This window comes from Neoarius graeffei, chromosome 15 (genome assembly GCF_027579695.1).
Source record: "Neoarius graeffei isolate fNeoGra1 chromosome 15, fNeoGra1.pri, whole genome shotgun sequence".
NCBI classification, from domain to species: domain Eukaryota; kingdom Metazoa; phylum Chordata; class Actinopteri; order Siluriformes; family Ariidae; genus Neoarius; species Neoarius graeffei.
Genome location: NC_083583.1, coordinates 423,382 through 442,910, shown reverse-complemented (window position 1 = coordinate 442,910; position 19,529 = coordinate 423,382). Strand labels below are relative to the sequence as shown.

The 19,529-nt window shown below is 43.2% G+C and overlaps 1 protein-coding gene across 2 annotated transcripts in view; it reads right to left on the bottom strand.

The window, feature by feature from the left end:
- Window positions 1-19,529, bottom strand: part of copb1 (COPI coat complex subunit beta 1) — a 38,104-nt gene that overhangs the window by 5,855 nt on the left and 12,720 nt on the right. For both annotated transcript variants that reach the window (XM_060940717.1, XM_060940718.1), the window contains exons 11-16: window positions 8,584-8,729; window positions 8,071-8,167; window positions 7,740-7,900; window positions 5,101-5,221; window positions 4,781-5,008; window positions 3,856-4,035 (exon numbers count right to left, since the gene is read on the bottom strand). In XM_060940717.1, the coding sequence (XP_060796700.1) occupies window positions 3,856-4,035; window positions 4,781-5,008; window positions 5,101-5,221; window positions 7,740-7,900; window positions 8,071-8,167; window positions 8,584-8,729 (933 nt within the window). The remainder of the gene's footprint in view (window positions 1-3,855; window positions 4,036-4,780; window positions 5,009-5,100; window positions 5,222-7,739; window positions 7,901-8,070; window positions 8,168-8,583; window positions 8,730-19,529) is intronic.

The window sequence follows — 19,529 nt, the reverse complement described above, 5'->3', positions numbered from 1 at the left end:
AGTCATAACTCATCAGGGGAAATCGTGTCCGCATTGGCATGTTCAAAAAACAACCTCGCGTCAACAATGATACCACACGCAAGAAAAAAAAAAAAAAAAAAAACAGTCAGGCTACTCAACAACCAACCTGGCAGCAGCGAGCAAGCCCCAAACCATCCTAAATTATTATTATTATTATTAAATTGTAGAAGTCTGGGAGGCTTGCTCCTCATACAGTTATCAACTTGGGGCCACTTTAGCATGTTTTAAATCTGAATTTCTTGTGTTTGCTTACCTCAAAAAGTGTCCGCAGATCATGCACAGACTTATCCATTATATCCACAGTTTTTTGCCAAGTCTCACACAGGTTTCTTTCAAGTCTACTGTTGGGCCAATAAATCATAAATAAAACAGCTCAGATTTGTTTGTTTAAGTCGTTTGCCACTCCACTTTATTCTCGTGGGTTCACATACCGCTGCCGTTATTATCCCCTAATCACGAGTTTGTTGGTCTTCCAATATGGCGCAGGGTCTGTTTACTTCCGGTTCCGGGTGACGTCAGTGAAAGGGGTCTATACAGTACACAATTCAGTGTGATTCAGTTCATTCTGATTACAGATCCTGAATAAAATGCTACACACAGTCAATAATCTCCATTTACATACTGTTAGATCTGCACGTAATCAGAGTTTAAATTCACACAGCTTGTTTTAAAAAAGTCTCAGCAGTCTGTAATGAACAGCAAGTGAGAAAAATCATTCCTGAAACATTCTGCTTCAAAAATAACTATTGAACCATCACGTCCATGACCAAACTTTCACTCGTAAATTAAAATAGAAATGTGTAACAAACTGTTCTGTCACAGGCCCCATGTTTATCAGCAGTGTGTGACTCAAACACACATGCAGAATGTATGTAAAGTTACAGACCATGCAAGTTGGTATAGTGCTCATTCTTAGATTTGGTTTCAGCAATATCACACAAGTGAGAGCACAGTTATGTACGATAACTTTGATACAACAGTCCTATAAACAAGGAATGAATATTGAGTGACATTTCGGACACAATTTGGCAAGATGTTCCATTTATTTTTGCTTTGTGAGTGGAAACCGATCCTGAAGACGCCACACCCACTTTATAGCACGTTGATTTATACAGTCCTGTTAAAGGAGCGTCCTTTTCACCTTCATCTGATGAATTTTCATCTTTTAAACCAGAAGTAATATTCCTGAAAAGTATCTCTTGCCATGTCCACTGATGTCACTAACTCGACTGTAATGATTTCGAACCAGGAAGCAGGGCTCTACACTAACTTTTTTTTTTCAGGAGCACACGTGCTCCTAAGTTAAAAATTTTAGGAGCACAGGGAAAAAAATGGGGGCACAAGCACAAGTAGGTTTTCATTTTAAAGGTTTATTGCAGCGCAAACCTTAGACACACCAACACATAAAACGCAAAATTCAATTGAGAATGAATGAATGAACAAACAAATGAATAATGAACAACTGAATGAATGAATGAATGAACAAACAAATGAATAATGAACAACTGAATGAATGAACAAACAGTAGCTAAACAGAGAGCAGAGCTCAGCAGAGCTAACAACATCATCAAGGACAGCTCCCACCCTGGCTCTGAGTTCTTTGACTTGCTGCCCTCAGGCAGGCGTTACAGGTGCATCAAAGCAACGACCAACAGACTCAAAAACAGTTTTTTCCCCACAGGCCATAACCACCTTCAACAATTAGCCTTTTTCACATTACATCACTTGCAGGGGAACTCGTATCCGTTTTCAGCCTTTTGAATGGAAGAAGAGGTATACGGCGGCAACACGTTAACAAAACTGTGTCATTCACAGATAAGACTGATAATAATATTGCGCATTGTTGTTTATCATTACGTATTGTTAGCGACCATTCCAGTCACCTATCTGCCTTGTTTTGGAAAGGAAGTTTACTGACTTTCTATGGTTGCTACTTGTTAGCCAGCAGATTAGCATGCCGCCTCTTCTTCCATTCAAAAGTCTGAAAACGGATGTGAGGTTCTTCTGCAAGTGACGTAATGTGAAAAAGGCTAATTACACGCACTGACTGATGCCACTTCTGGCAGGTGCAACAATGCACCAACAAGGACCTAAAAGGACAATATTCTCACACTTACCTGATGCAGTGCAATACTTATTACAGTGCAACCTCACAGAGCAACTTTTTAGTTTTTATAGCTTTTGTACATTTTATATTTCTACACTTTTACATCCATACCCAATACAATGCAATACCAAATACAGTGCAATATCCTGAGTTTTGTAGCTGAACTGAGTTTCTATAACTAATGTGCAATTAATATCTGCAGCTCAACACGCCCAGTTGTTTATATATTCTTTGTTTTTCTGCTGTGTTGTGACGTGCATCATTTGTATATACTGTATATTATTTGTTTTTCTGCTGTGTTGTATGTTCCCATCTAAATGTTTGCACTGGGTGTGTGCTTTCCATCTCATTATATAATTTTCCCGCACCTTCTCCCGTCGTTCTAGCTTTCTTCACTACACTTTATTCCTCGTCCGTTCTTTTATTCTTGTTTCCACCATCATTGCTTTTAAAAAACGCCGTTATTCTCTGCATAGCGAATATATTTCTCAGCTCGGTCCGAACCAGCTCTCAGTTATCTCTCAGTTGAACGATCTGATGAATCCCTAAAAAACACTTTTCCCACCTAATGCCACACCCACAACATACAACCGTGGGAAAGAGGGGCAATCACAGAAAGATGAGTAGAAAACGGGAAATGTTACGGGGGATATTTATTGTGATAGTAGGCTATTGTAGCGTCAGCACAAAAGCACCAGACTCAACTTTAACTGAAAGTGTTATTCAGTAGCCTAAACTTGTTCAAGCTACAGACCGAGAAGAACAAAAATGCTGAAATCTCATGTCCCGGTAAAACGCACTAGCATGGCAGAACGGCAAAAAAAATGAAACTTTTTCACACCCCCCCTGGCTGCCATGGGAACCACCGCAGCGCAAGACAGAGGCAACGCATGCAACTACAGACAGGGAGCAAGGCGCAGGCAGAACACACACACACACACACACACACACACACACACACACACACACGCACACACAACACTGAACACACACACACACACAACAATACAGGCCGTTACTCGTTACACTATATTCGGTCGGCTATCCAGCGCTGGATTTACATACTTTGCAGTTTAACGTTTGATACATTTTAGAATGTTAAACTCGTCGCGTCTGTGCTCAGTGCTTTCCTAAATTGTCGGCCGCAAGAAGCCCTCGCACGAATGCGCATGTTTTTTTTCGTCGTTCGCATGCCGAAAAATTCGCTCGCAAATGCGAGTGAAACGTGCGCCCTGTAGAGCCCTGCCAGGAAGTGGAATTGGACCTGGTGAACGTGGTAGAGTGGAGTGACAAAGTGAAATGTCGCAGTGCCGATACAGGAAAAAACACAGGACACAAACACTCGGAACGCTGACTGACCAATCTGATTAACGGACCGATACCAACTGCTGAAGAATCGTAGATATTTGCAGTGAACCTTTTAAATGTGCAAGATATTTTTAATGTACTTTTAAAAATAAACCACAGTGCAGAGTTCATGATTCTCCCTCACTGAACACACCCGAGTCAGCTGAACATCTTTTTAGTGTGTGTGTGTGTGTGTGTGTGTGTGTGTTAGTTAGAAGAAAAGCAAATCATCTGTAGGAGAGCGCGGTCCCAACACTTCAGGACATCATTTAAAGTGTGAAAATGTGAGATGGGGTGTGTGTGTGTGTGTGTGTGTGTGTTCATGCTGTGTTTCCTGAAGTGTGAATGTTATATTTTGCATCATCAGAGTGGTGTTTTACCTTATTGAGTTTGGAGGAGAGCGGATCGGACGCTTCCTTCCTCTGCGTGTTGCCCATCGCAGCCAGCAGACTGAGCTGGAACTGGTCCTCTTTGGAGCTCGTCTCATTCTTGGCGGTGAGCTGCATGAAGGAGATGGGGTCGTCTGCCTGCACAGTCACGTTACGCTTCTCCGATTCTTTCTGTGGCGTTAAACAAAAAACAAACTTCAGTACAATCACCATCCCAAATTCACATACACAGACATCATTACAGCGTTAGACAACTGCAAATAAAATGAAAGAACACACACAAAAAGATTTCCTATAAGTTCTGATACAGAGGTGTTCAGTGAACATTACATCTGCTCATGACCATTAGTGACAAAAGACAAAATCTACAGTTTAATACTTGCATTTTCAAAATAAGAGCATGCGGATATCACAGTGAGAAGATATTTTAGAGTGTCATGAGAAAAAAACCCTCAACATTCATTGCACACAACAAAACCCTGAAATAAACAAAATCAGAAGTCGACACAGACAGCGTGGAGACAGCCGTCTCCCCCACAGATACCTCTTGTCCTTCTTGTTACTAATTTGTACAACAGAAACACTTCAAACAGGAAGGAAGCTATTGAAGAAAAACTATTATTTCCGACATTTGACCTTGTGATGAACTTGACCGTTTTATGATCAGTTGCAAAATCATCTGCTGGTGACGACGAGAACTCCATAAAAACCCTACAAACATTAAACCGCTCAGTCTGGAGGCTTCGTACTAATGAGACGGACAGAAATCTGAAAACACAAACACCTTCCCCACTCCATACCAGATACATAAAAAAAAAAAAACTTTAGAGAAATAAAAATAACTGCTTATAAAATAAAACTTGAGACTGGCATATAAAGTCATTATGAACCAAAAGCTGTGTGCGCGCGTATACACCTTCTGGGACAGTTTCTCCTCCTCCAGCCGGACAGTCAGCATGTGGGACAGGGACTTGCGGCACTCCTTGTTGAAGATGTCACTCATGAGCGGTGACGACTCGGCCAGAACCTTCAGGCACAGAGAGATTCGCTCCACATCATCGTCAGTGATTGGCTTCTTGGGCAGTGAGGATTTCCCCAGGTGCAGCACGGTGGCCATGATCAGCATGGCTTCAGCTACAAATGACTGAACACAGGAGACAAAAATAAACAAATAATACAGAAACACGAGGACACTCATTTAAAAAAAAAAGGGGGGGTTTAGAGGGAAGACATTACGTTTTGCTTCTTCTTTTCCATAACAATGGCAATGTAGCGCAGCGCGATTTTAGTCAGCGTGGTGGCAAGAGATGCAGCGACATAGAAATCCCCGTCCAACAGGAAACCCCTCAGAGGAGGCCTGGAGACAGGGGAGGGGGAGGAAGGAGGGAGGGGAAAAAATTAAAACCCCACCCACACGACACTTAATAAAGACTTTACAGACAAACTAATCATCACACCAGAGTCGTTCAGTCAGATTGACGGCACATGCTGCACTCTGACTCCAGGACTCGAATGCGGCTCAGAAATATTTAGAACCAAGAAAATACTAAATTACATAAAATATTCTAAAGATGATTAATTCATTACTTTTACTTCTTTGAAGATAGTTAAAATCTTTGGAAAACAGTAGAGAAAAGGAGCACACAGAATATACACAGAAGACATGCAGGAGTTAATGCTCACATAAATATTCTCTGAGCTCTGATTTTTCTGTCAACCTGCACAATATGAAGAGAAATTCTACACTTTAATTACATAACATTAGTCTGATATTACACACCAGGGAACATTAAAGACGTCCTGCATCAACCTGATCTAAATAAACCGGGCCGAGGACGAGCTCAGGATGAAGGCTCCACAGAGTGCGACGGCTACGAAATATCTGTCGGTTAGAACGTGGTGTCTGCAGCTTTACACCTGCTTTGTGTCCAATAGGAACCTGCTGTCTGACCACTGAGAAAAACAACAAAACACCTCTGAAGCTACTATTCAGCACAGAGCACATGCTTGTAAAGTTTACATAATTGTATTTTAAACTTAGTTACAGCTAATAACTCGTGTTCATTTCCAGTCCTATCTTGAGTTTTGCAGAACTTCTGCCTGGTACAGGATTCACTGAAACACCACAAGATGCCAGCGTGGAACATCAGAACAGCGCTCACTATTGTCCAGAGGTCACGAGTTCGTATCGCAGCCAGGCCTGGAATTTCGTCATTTTAGGGGCGGGGCCACCTGGCCTTTTGTGCTGTCAATTTTTTGAGGGTTAGGGTTAGGGTTAGGGCCAAAAGCCAGGGCACCGAGGCCATAAAATAAAACAATGATTTTAAGTTCACGTCTATAACGAATTTAATTTAAGGACTAATGACTCTTCTGAGGAAGATTGGAGTCTCAGTCGAAACTATCAAGCAGGTAAAGAAACATCTCCGACACTATTATGTCTGAAGATAAGAAAATACTGAACACATCTAAACTTATCGATCCATCACTCACTTCAAAAACTGTAAAACTTATTAAACCTATATCCTCCCATCATTTTTGTTCAATTGACACCGAATGTGCGAGAGCATCTTCAGACTGTACTACTACGCAGATTTTTGATTCATCAAAATTGAGCCTGGAGTTCATCAGAATGTTTGACTGTAAATGGAACATATACTAGCATGCAGGCTACTGATTAACCCATAAGAGCCCAGACCGATTTCTCAATCAAGGAAAATTATTGAGGAAATAAAATGAACTAAATAGACGACAAAGAAAACATTTTCTGACCTTTTATTTTGTAAAATAGCACTTTCATGTCTCAAGATCTGAAATATTAAACTGCATATTTGCAGAACACTGCAACACTATTACACTGTTAACCCCAAAGTTCATTCTACGCAAACAGTTTGAGTAAATTCCACTTTTAAAGATGAGTTTTATTGCATTACTTAAACAGTGTGAGTATATGAAGAGTATATGAGAGTCATTGGGTTACTCATTTCTGCAATTTAAACAAACTAAAACTATCCTGTTTTACCTCAGGCCACAGTGCTGCCCTGCTGTGATCGGCTCAAAACTCAAGACAAGTCTGTGCTTGTCCGTTGACGGCTACAGAGGAAGTTGCGCCATTTTCTAATTTACACAGAGCAATTTAAGGTCTTTGCACTTTTGACAGCAAGCTAATTAGCAGCTACAGTCGGTACTCGGCACGTTAAAAGTGGGTCAACGTTGTAACGACATAACGTTACTGTACAAGCGATGCTTATTTAACGCTAACAAACTTAAGCCCTACATGTTGAAATTCCTCTCTTATTCGTTCGTTAATTTATCACACAGTCTTACCTCAGTCAACTTCTTCCCTCCTTCTGTGAAAATTCAACGTCTCAGACGCGGACACGAGTGGGCGGGGGGTGTGTTTGATTAAGTCTCCTGATTGGCTGGAGATAGATCGGTGTCATTATAGCGTGTCGGAGCGGTTCATGCCAGGCTCGAGTCCGGTCCACCACTGATGAGTTGCCCAATAAGAATCCAGAATGTCATCAAAAGACGTATTTTTTTCTCAGTAGACGCAGGTGATGTTAAAGCCTATTGGCAGTCACGAGGCAGACTACAAAACCGCAAGGCATCAAGGCCACTGTGGCCTTACGGCAGATATTTTTTTCCAAGGGCACAAGGCCAAATTGAGAGGGCACGAGGGCCGTGGCCCTCCTGAAATTCCTGCCCTGATCACAGCCATCAGTGACTGAGACAGAAGACAGCAAAACCGTCTGTGGTGTCTGGGTGGGAGGAGCTTACTCTCTACCCCCTGTCAATCACAGTGACACTAGTCAATCCATGAACTTGTTTGTGGAAGAGGCAGATTACACTGCTCTGTGATGAAAAGATGCACAAACCTGTCCTCATCTTTCTTTGAGGGTCTGTTGGAGCTGAGGGCACTCTGAGTGGCGTAGGTTCCCATCTCAGTCACCAGCTTCTGCACCGGCACAGCGCTCACCTCCTCCTCCATCTTCAGCTCCCCCGTCTCCTTCTTTATCTCATTCTCCACTATGGGGATCTACACACACACACACACACACACTTTAAAACTATCTTACAGCCACAGAGTTAGTATAATGTACAGGCAGGTGAGGGCACGTGTTCATGCAGTGCTGTGACTGTCATGTTCTCACACTCACTGTGTGTGAAATCGGGATATTTTAGTGTGCAGTTACACTCTTGCTTTACCTCTCCGAGCGACCGACGCACTTCAGTCATCACACTCTGGATGTCCTCTTTGGTACTGCAATACTCTCCCAGAATCCACAGCGCTCCTCTATAAATTCTGCACACACACACACACACACACACACACACACACACACACACACACACACACTTCCAACTAATGCAAATACACTGAATCATTCAATGGCAATTATCAGGAATACGTCAGAACTAATCTGCTTCTGTAAACAAAGTTAACGGTTATGTATGAAGGTGTCTGTAAAATCTCATGTTGTGATGATCAGCATTAAATCATTCTGATAAACTGGAGACCGAAAGCTTTAACACAGTGTGTGTGAAAATAAGACACATGGCATTAACTGCAAACGTGAACCTGATTATACATTCAGCAGTGACATTGATGTGTGTGTGTGTGTGTGTGAGAGAGAGAGAGAGAGAGAGAGAGAGAGAGAGAGAGAGAGAGAGAGAGAACAGTGTGATGTCATTATGTAGTCAGTTATACTTTTGACTTACTTGACAGTTTTAATGGCGTGAAAAACTTCCAGCATTTTCTCGATGATGAGCGCTCTGAGCGAATCGAACCTCTGTATCGCCTCACGCACAAACTCCAACACATCAGCAGCAGCTGCTTCATTAGTGTCACTGAGGAACTCCATCAGCTACACACACACACACACACACACACACACACACACACACACTTCTAAAACAACTGAATTTATAAACAATGTACAACTTGCATCTGTTTCATTCTAAACTTATCACTCACTAAGCAGGTGTTTTAAACACTTTATACTTACATTTTAACTTAAGATTTATGTCAAATATTTATTATTGTGCACTTATTGCAAAGAGATGAGATTTAAAAACATTTTAGTAGTATTATACTGTAAATTAAATTTAATTACTTAAATTTGCAAACATTTGTAAATTCACCTCAAATCACCAGATTTATTAAAAAAAAGGGGGGGGGGTGATACATTCTGTAAATATCAATAATGCCAGTACATACAGTGGTATGCAAAAGTTTGGGCACCCCTGGTCAAAAGTGCTGTTACTGTGAACAGTTAAGCTAGTATCTCACTGGGCTGCGACAGCTTGCAACAAACTGCAAACGTCATTCGCAAGAGTGTCTCAAAAGTGTCTTGAAACATTCGCGGGGCTTCTCAATTTCCTCACGAGTCGCAAAGTGTCGCTCCTTCATCGCTGAAATTTTGAACATGTTCAAAAAATTTGTGCGACAAAATTTCTCTCAAAATAGCCGCAAATGCGTTGCAAAGCCGTCACGAACCCTTCTCAAGTCAGTTTCCGTGAGGCTTCCTCTACTTCCCTGCCTGCCAAGGGAAAGCCGGGCTGCAACAGCCCGCGACTAGTTGGAGACAACAATTGCAGTAAAATATGCGAATATCAATTCAGTGTGATTCCAAGTGAAAATTGTCGCTAATTCGCATATTTTATCACAACTGTTGTCTCCAATTAGTCGTGGGCTGTCGCAGCCCAGTGAGATACTACCCTTAAGCAAGTTGAAGATGAAATGATCTCCAAAAGGCATGAAGTTAAAGATGGCTCATTCCCTTTATATTTTAAGCAAAAATAATTTTTTTTTATTTTCATCTTTTACATTTTCAAAATTACAAAAAAGGAAAAGGGCCCAAAGCAAAAACGTTTGGGCACCCTGCATGGTTAGTACCTAGTAACACCCCCTTTGGCTAGTATCACAGTTTGTAAACACTTTTTGTAGCCAGCTAATAATCTTTCAGTTCTTACCTGGGGATTTTCACACATTCATCCTTGCAAAAAGCTTCCAGTTCTACAAGTTTCTTGGGCTGTCTTACATGCACTGCTCTTTTGAGATCTATCCACAGATTTTCAATGATGTTTAGGTCAGGGGACTGTGAGGGCCCGGGCAAAACCTTCAGCTTGGGCCTCTTGAGGTATTCCATTGTAGATTTTGAGGTGTGTTTTGGATCATCGTCTTATTGTAGGACCCGTCCTCTTTTTAACTTCAACTTTTTTACAGATGGTGTGAGGTTTGCTTCCAGAGTTTGCTGGTATTTATTCAAATCCATGCTTCCCTTGACCAGTGAAATGTGCCCTGTGCCACTGGCTGCAACACAACCCCAAAGCATGATCGATCCACACCCATGCTTCAGCGTCGGAGAGGTGTTCTTTTCCTGGAATTTGGCACCCTTTTTTCTCCAAACATACCTTTGCACATTGTGGCCAAAAAGTTCTATTTTCATCAGTCCACAGGACTTGTTTCCAAAATGCATCAGGCTTGCTTAGATGTTCATTTGCAAACTTCAGACGCTGAATTTTGTGGCTAGGATGCAGGAATGGTTTTCTTCTGATGACTCTCCCATGAAGGTCATATTTGTTCAGGTGTTGCTGCATAGTAGAACAGTGCACCACCACTCCAGGGTCTGCTCAATCTTTCTGAAGGTCTTTTGCAGTCAAACAGGGGTTTTTATTTGCCTTTCTAGCAATCCAACGAGCAGTTCTTTCAGAAAGTTTTCTTCATCTTCCAGACCTCACCTTGATTTCCACTGTTTCTGTTAACTGCCATTTCTTAATAACATTACAGTCTGAGGAAACAGCTACCTGAAAACACTTTGCTATGTTCTTGTAGCCTTCTCCTGCTTTGTGAGCATCAATTACTTTATTATTCAGAATGCGAGGGAGTTGCTTAGAGGAGCCCATGGCTGTTGATTTAAGGGACAAGTTTGAGGAGTCAGAGAATTTATACAGCTTTGAAATCTGCATCATCTGACCTTTCCTAACGAAGAATTTGAACAAGCCACAGCTCAATAAGTTAATTAAGGTCTGGAACCTTGGTAAAAGTTACCTGAGAACTCAAATGTATTGGGGTGCCCAAACTTTTGCATGGTGTTCCTTTTCTTTTTTCACTCTCCAATTGTACAAAACAAAAATAAAGACACAAATCTTGCAGAAAACGCTGAAAAGGAATGTCTCGTCTTTACCTTTATGCCTTTTGGTGATCAGTTCATCTTCTGCTCACTTAACTATTCACAGTAACAGACATTTTCATTAAGGGTGCCCAAACTTTTGCATGCCACTGTACAGTGCAAAATATCAGGCTTGTCTCTGCATTAGTTTGAGATACAGAGGCATTAAAAGGGGGTGTGTCCCAAATTGCACTATAGAAATGAGTTCTACAGAGAAAGTTCCAAAGTTCCATCAGTGATTACTTGTTTAATTCTTCATGCTGGATGTGTGAAATCAGGGATTGCGCTCATATAAAATCTTTAACGTATAAAATAGACGGCTCACAGTTGCACGTTTGCCAATTTATGACCTACTGAGAAACGCTTTTAAAAAAAAGTGCTTGAGAGCAAATTTGGCCCTCTGACCTTCCAGACTAAAGCACCTCAGGTCTTTCAAATTTTAATATCCATTACTCATGAGCTCGTTCTTACTTAATTACTAGGTGTGTATTTGAAATAAATCAAACTTCCTTATTTATATTTTCTTAAATGTAAAAACCATGTCGTCCACACATGACAATTACAACCCCGATTCCCAAAAAGTTGGGACAAAGTACAAATTGTAAATAAAAACGGAATGCAATTATTTACAAATCTCAAAAACTGATATTGTATTCACAATAGAACATAGACAACATATCAAATGTCGAAAGTGAGACATTTTGAAATTTCATGCCAAATATTGGCTCATTTGAAATTTCATGACAGCAACAAATCTCAAAAAAGTTGGGACAGGGGCAATAAGAGGCTGGAAAAGTTAAAGGTACAAAAAAGGAACAGCTGGAGGTCCAAATTGCAACTCATTAGGTCAATTGGCAATAGGTCATTAACATGACTGGGTATAAAAAGAGCATCTTGGAGTGGCAGCAGCTCTCGGAAGTAAAGATGGGAAGAGGATCACCAATCCCCCTAATTCTGCGCCAACAAATAGTGGAGCAATATCAGAAAGGAGTTCGACAGTGTAAAATTGCAAAGAGTTTGAACATATCATCATCTACAGTGCATAATATCATCAAAAGATTCAGAGAATCTGGAAGAATCTCTGTGCGTAAGGGTCAAGGCCGGAAAACCATACTGGGTGCCCGTGATCTTCGGGCCCTTAGACGGCACTGCATCACATACAGGCATGCTTCTGTATTGGAAATCACAAAATGGGCTCAGGAATATTTCCAGAGAACATTATCTGTGAACACAATTCACCGTGCCATCCGCCGTTGCCAGCTAAAACTCTATAGTTCAAAGAAGAAGCCGTATCTAAACATGATCCAGAAGCGCAGACGTCTTCTCTGGGCCAAGGCTCATTTAAAATGGACTGTGGCAAAGTGGAAAATTGTTCTGTGGTCAGACGAATCAAAATGTGAAGTTCTTTATGGAAATCAGGGACGCCGTGTCATTCGGACTAAAGAGGAGAAGGATGACCCGAGTTGTTATCAGCGCTCAGTTCAGAAGCCTGCATCTCTGATGGTATGGGGTTGCATTAGTGCGTGTGGCATGGGCAGCTTACACATCTGGAAAGACACCATCAATGCTGAAAGGTATATCCAGGTTCTAGAGCAACACATGCTCCCATCCAGACGACGTCTCTTTCGGGGAAGACCTTGCATTTTCCAACATGACAATGCCAAACCACATACTGCATCAATTACAGCATCATGGCTGCGTAGAAGAAGGGTCCGGGTACTGAACTGGCCAGCCTGCAGTCCAGATCTTTCATCCATAGAAAACATTTGGCGCATCATAAAACGGAAGATACGACAAAAAAGACCTAAGACAGTTGAGCAACTAGAATCCTACATTAGACAAGAATGGGTTAACATTCCTATCCCTAAACTTGAGCAACTTGTCTCCTCAGTCCCCAGACGTTTACAGACTGTTGTAAAGAGAAAAGGGGATGTCTCACAGTGGGAAACATGGCCTTGTCCCAACTTTTTTGAGATGTGTTGTTGGCATGAAATTTAAAATCACCTAATTTTTCTCTTTAAATGATACATTTTCTCAGTTTAAACATTTGATATGTCATCTATGTTCCATTCTGAATAAAATATGGAATTTTGAAACTTCCACATCATTGCATTCCGTTTTTATTTACAATTTGTACTTTGTCCCAACTTTTTTGGAATCGGGGTTGTATACACCACTGAAAGAGCAGGTTTTAATTAGAAAAAGGCACAAATTATGAAGTTTGTGCTTTCAACCAAACAATTTACAGTATCAAAATATGTTTTTACAACAAACAAATTCTGTTTTAAGAAAATATTTTTGTACCCTACAGTACCTTTGCAAGGGTAAAGAGCCGGTCCAGTGTTCCATGACCAGGACGAAAACCGCATTGTTCCTCCTGAATCCGAGGTTCGACTATCAAGCGGACTCTCCTCTCCAGTACCCCAGCATAGGCTTTCCCAGGGAGGCTGAGAAGTATGATCTCCCTATAGTTGGAACACACCCTCCGGTCCCCCTTTTTAAAAAGGGGGACCACCACCCCAGTCTGCCAATTCAGAGGCACTGTCCCCGACCTCCACACAATGTTGAAGAGGCGTGTCAGCCAAGACAGCCCAACAACATCCAGTGCTTTCAGGAACTCAGGACAAATCTCATCCACCCCCGGAGCCCGGCCACCAAGGAGCTTTTTAACCACCTCAGCCCCTGTGATGGGTGAGTCCTCCCAAGCACCCTCAGACTCTGCGTCCTCCTCGGACAACGTGAAGGTGGGATTGAGGAGATCCTCAAATGCCGCTTTTCCACTACAAACGCGGCTGAGCCGTGCCGTGCTGAGTCGAGCTGAGTCGGGCTGAGCGGGGCTGTTGGAGTTGCATTTCGACTACAACCGCGCTGAACCGTGCTGGCTGGAAGTGGGTGGACACATTGGGTGGAGTTAGCGAAAGTGGGTGGACGTCACGTGATGTCGTTAAGCAGCGCAAACAGTGACATCAGTGACAGTGGCGGAACAAGTCAGAGCCGGGCCGGGGGCGGGGCAAATGACCGGGCACTTTATTAAAGCTTATCATAACATCATTTTAGGCTACAAAATGTCCGCAACTGCGGTGTTTACCAATTTCAACACTACCGGGTGCAACTATGTTATTTAGTACATCAAGTCCTTCAAACGAACATGTAACTCAGAAACAAAAAACATTAGGATACTGTACATGGCTCATAATAAAACATCAATAGCCTATACTGCGCACATTATTTGAAGGGCATACGAATGAGCGCTCAGAGGTTGCAGCGGTGACAGGAAGAGTCAGAAATAAAAGGAGGGCGGTGCAAACCTCACTGAATGCACTGTGTTTACCAATTTCAACACTACCGGGTGCAACTATGTTATTTTGTACATCAAGTCCTTCAAACGAACATGTAACTCAGAAACAAAAAAACATTAGGCGACATACTGTACATGGCTCATAATAAAACATCAATAGCCTACTGCGCGCATTATTTGAAGGGCATACGGCGAGCCTTGCGCTCCGCGAACTCGTCCACGATGCTCTGTATGTCACTGATTCAGTGATCTTTTAAGCGGTAGTCTCACGACCCGGATAGTAAACAATAAACATGGAGGACATGGAGTCGTTAGTGTTGCTGGTCTTGGTGCTGTGGCTTGTTGTCACCGACAACGCCAACAGATACTGGCAAGAGCGTATAGATGAGGCGAGGCGCATAAGGCTTCAGAAATTCTCGTAATTCGTAATTCTTCTTCTTCCGGGTTTGCGGTGTTTACAGATCCCAGCGCGCTCGCGGGGCGTGTGTGGGCATGTGAGGACACGCCTCCTCACCAATCAGTGCACAGGGGAGTGTCTGCTCACGCCCCCAACCTCACTCGGCACGGCTTGGCTCGCTTCAGCCCCACTCCAAAACGGTGCGAGTTTTAGGGGCTAAGCAGGGCTGAAGCGAGCCAAGTCGTGCTGGTTTTTGGTAGTCGAAACGCGAGCCGTGTCGGGCTGAAGTGAGCTGAAGCGAGCTGAAAAAGGGTAGTGGAAAAGGGCCAATAGTATTCCTTCCATCGCCGGACGATGTCCCCAGTTGAGGTCAACAGCACTCCATCCTCACTGTAAACAGTAGGGACAGAGCACTGCTTCCCCTTCCTGAGACGCCAGACAGTTTGCCAGAATCCCTTCAAGGCTGACCGAAAGTCAGTCACTTGCCATGGCCTCACCGAACTCCTCACACACCCGAGTTTTTGCTTCAGTGACCGCCAGAGCTGCGTTCCGCCTGGCCCGTCGGTATCTGTCAGCTGCCCCTGGAGACCCACAGGCTAACCAAGCCTGTGGGTCTCCAGGGGCAGCTGACAGATACCGACGGGCCAGGCTTACGACCGTCTCAGGAAGGGGAAGCAGTGCTCTGTCCCTACTGTTTACAGTGAGGATGGAGTGCTGTTGACCTCAACTGGGGACATCGTCTGGCGATGGAAGGAATACTTTGAGGATCTCCTCAATCCCACCTTCTGAAGAAGGCTTACGACTGTGTCCTTCGTGGTGCCCTGTGGGGGGTGCTTCGGGAGTATGGGGTTCAGGGCCCACTACTGCTGGCCATTCGGACCCTGTATGACCGGATCAGGAGTTTGGTTCGCATTGCCGGCAGTAAGTCAGACTCATTCCCGGTGCATGTGGGACTCCGCTAGGGCTGCCCTTTGTCACTGGTTCTGTTCATAACTTGTGTACAGAATTTCTAGGTGCAGCCAAGGGGCGGAGGGTGTCCAGTTTGGTAGAATCAGGATCACGTCTTTGCTTTTTGCAGATGTGGTCCTGTTGGCTTCATCAATAATACTTATTGATGAAGCCAACATTGACTTATAGCATGCGCTGGGATGGTTTGCAGCAGAGTGCGAAGCGGCTGGGATGAGGATCAGCACCTCCAAGTCCGTGGACAGGGCGCGGAGCCGGAAATGGGTGGAGTTGCTACCTAAAGTGGAGGAGTTCAAGTATCTCGGGGTTTTGTTTATGAGTGAGGGTAAGGGGTGCGGGAGTTGGACAGACGGATCGGGGCAGGATCAGCAGTGATGCGGATGCTAAACTGGTCTGCTGTGGTAAAGAGAGAGCTGAGCCAGTTGGCAAATCTCTCAATTTACTGGTCCACGTTCCCACTCTCACCTATGGTCACGAGCTGCGGGTAGTGACTGAAAGAATGAGCTCGTGGATACAAGCAATAGAAATGAGTTTTCTCCGCAAGGTGGCTGGGCTCTCCCTTAGAGACAGGGTGAGAAGCTTAGTCATTCGGGAGAGACTCAGAGTAGAACCACTGCTCCTCCACATCGAAAGAAGTCAGTTGAGGTGGTTCAGGCACCTTGTTAGGATGCCCCCTGGACACCTCCCAAGGGAGGTTCTCTGGGCATGCCCCACAGGCAGGAGACCCCGGGGCAGACCCAGGACACGCAGGAGAGATTACATCTCTCGGCTGGCCTAGGAACACCTTGATATTCCCCCGGAAGAGCTGGTGGAGGTGGCCAGGGAGAGGGAAGTCTGGGCTGCTCTACTTAGGCTGCTACTCCCGCAACCCAGATAAGCAGTAGAAAATGGATGGATGGAGAAATATTTTTGTATTTTTATATATTGCTATACACTAAAAGACATTTGGGTTGGGGGGGACATTAACACTTACACTTAAGTATTAACTTAATTTGAATATTAACCCTTCAAAAGAAGTCATGACTTCTTTAACTTTCTCTGTGGAACTCATTTTATAGTAAAATTAGGGCCACGCCCCTTTGTTTACACCTCTACACCTCAGAAATGAATGGAGAGATGCAGAACCTGACATTTTGCACAGTATGTACTGGGAACAGTGACGATATTACCACAAAGTATGAAGCAAACACAGTTAAGAAGCTTCCAGTGATTTCACATGGACTGGCCCAAAAGTAACTTCAAACTATTATTTAAAAAACAATTTAAAGAGAAGTAAAACACCCTGTGAACAAACAAGGTGGTGGTGTCCCCCCGATTTTTCCTTATTTCTGTATTTTACTGTTTCAATGATAACCATGGAAAGTTTCATGAAAATGTCACATGACCACAGAGAGGATCTGTAGTTTGTGTGTTGTGACCCCTGGTGTTCAGTGGCACTACTACAGGCAGGGTTTCAGGTGAAAGGAGATACGCAGAACCTTTATTTTTAAATACATTTTGGAGTGGACAGCATCTCCAGCCTTGACTCTTATATGCTGCATAATTGGGAATAAAACAATATATAAGTGGAGCAAAGAAAAAAAAACCCTGAACTTTTGAACGTCCCCCGAAAATATTTTAATAACACGCAAAACCCTGCATTCTAGAGCATTTTAGTACTTATTTTCACTAAAACAAGTTATAACTTTTAAGCCTTTTTCTTTCATGTACATTAATGATTAGCATATCAAAAATTAAGCATGCACCGATACCGATACTGGCATCGGCCCCGATACTCCACTAATATACTCATACTCGTACTTGTCAAACAGTTGCCGATACCATGAACCGATACCAGTGCCGATCCCATGCGCCGATACCAATGTTCCCCGCAGCGCTTTTTGTTCCATTCGAGAGAGAAAAAAAAAACTGAAGCATTGTTGAGCTCAGGCTTGAGCATAATATGATAGGCTATACCATGCGCCGATAGTGTTCCGTGAAGCGCCTTTTGCCAGCGTCCGTTCGAGGAAAAAAAGCCTCTCCCAGGAAAAAAATTGTAAATCTCAAGCATTGAGCGTAGGCTAATTTCGTCAGAAGACAAAAAAAATTGTTCGACAACAACCCATTTTTCCATGACGAAGATGTGTTTGCGTAGTCATGAAACAGTGCCGTCACAACATCTTTCCCCAACACTGTCATTTTAAACATCTCTCCACACTCCACTCCCTTTCGCTGCCATACGCAGATAGGCCTACGCTAAGATCCCCAACGTTGTCCTTTTTTTAATGTTGTCTATTCGCCTAGGTAAGGGTTTTGTAGGACAGGCTACTCACTAACAAACAAATGAAAATCGGATTTTTGTATAGGTGAATCCAACCGGCAGAGTTTTTAAGTACGAGTCCAACCGGGAGAGTTTAAGAGTGAAGAGTGAGAGAGAGAGAGAGCTTTAAGAAATGGCTGATTGAGTTTTCCAACTTGTTTCAGTTGAGGGCAACGCTAAGACCAAGGAAACTGACGTCCCATCTACAGGTATGGAGCTCCACGAGCACGGGACGCGATGTTGCGAATGGACAGCAACAGCGTCTGCCTGACAAGTTCTGCGACTGAACAAGAGCGTGCTCGAGGCATTCAACTCTCCTGCAGCACACAGCAGGATGTGCGCACATGCACATGGGGGGGGGGGGGGGGGGGGGGGGGGGCATATTTTAATCTGCATTACTGGCGATGGAAATTAAATAATACATCGTCGCCGGCCGCCACTGTTATCATGTGCGCTCTCTGTGATGTTGCGATGGTCACTGCTCCTCCCTTTCACGCCCTTGTCTTGTTGCTAAATGTAATTGGAGTAGTTTAAGCGCACCACCAGAACAACCCTTAAGTCAACCAAGACCGCAATGTTGCGGAAGGCCGATGATAGAGGGGGTAAGTGACCAGCGGAGTGAAATGATCACGCTGCATGTGGTAACTCACTGCTCTCTCCTCCCTTCATCAACAATCGGTCTTACATGTTGCAAGAGTGCAAGTCTTTCTTGACTTCGAAAGTTGGACATTGTAATCTAATCCAAATAAATAGCAGCCTTTTTCAGAAATTGCAGCAGCTAAATATTTAATTCTTTGTGTAGGCTATTTGCAATGAGTGTAGTTTTCTGGGAGTGAATGTTGCGTGACAATCGAGAGAGGTTGCACACGGAAGCGCAGATAGCCTTGTAGTCCACGTTACACTGCCAGCAGACAGCGCCTCTTCATTTCACGGTAGCGCTTCTTTTGCAACATTGTTATGTAGGCCTAGTAGCCTAGCGCAGCAGCGCTTAGGTTTTGCAACATTATTGTAACAATGTTGCAAAAGATAAGCGCTACCGTGAAGAGGCGCTGTCTGGCTGCGTGACGTGGACTCAAGGCTACTCTGCGCTTCTGGAGCAGCGGAGATTGTCAATGTGAACCCGTGTGCATGATCACTCCAGTTAGAAAACAACATTCACGGGAAATAGATAAAGTAGGCCTATTAAATATTCAAATGCTGCAATTTTTGAAAAATTATATTTTAATAACATCAACAGTATCGGTATCGGTAGTACTCGGTATCGGCAAGTACTGAAATGATAGTACTCATACTCGTATCGGTTTTCACAAATGTGGTATCGGTGCATCTCTATCAAAAATATGAAATTTAATTCCCTTAGTTAATGAGTAATTTTCAGGAGTGCATTTAGAAAACGCAGTGATTTTCCTGCTACACAGTTAATTACTTTGAAAAAAAAAATCAGACAGTTGAAGGTAAACTTAGCAAAATCCCAAAACAGTACTGTTAAAAAGTAAAGGTCTGTTAGAGTTTCTAAAGTTTTCAGGTTTCAAT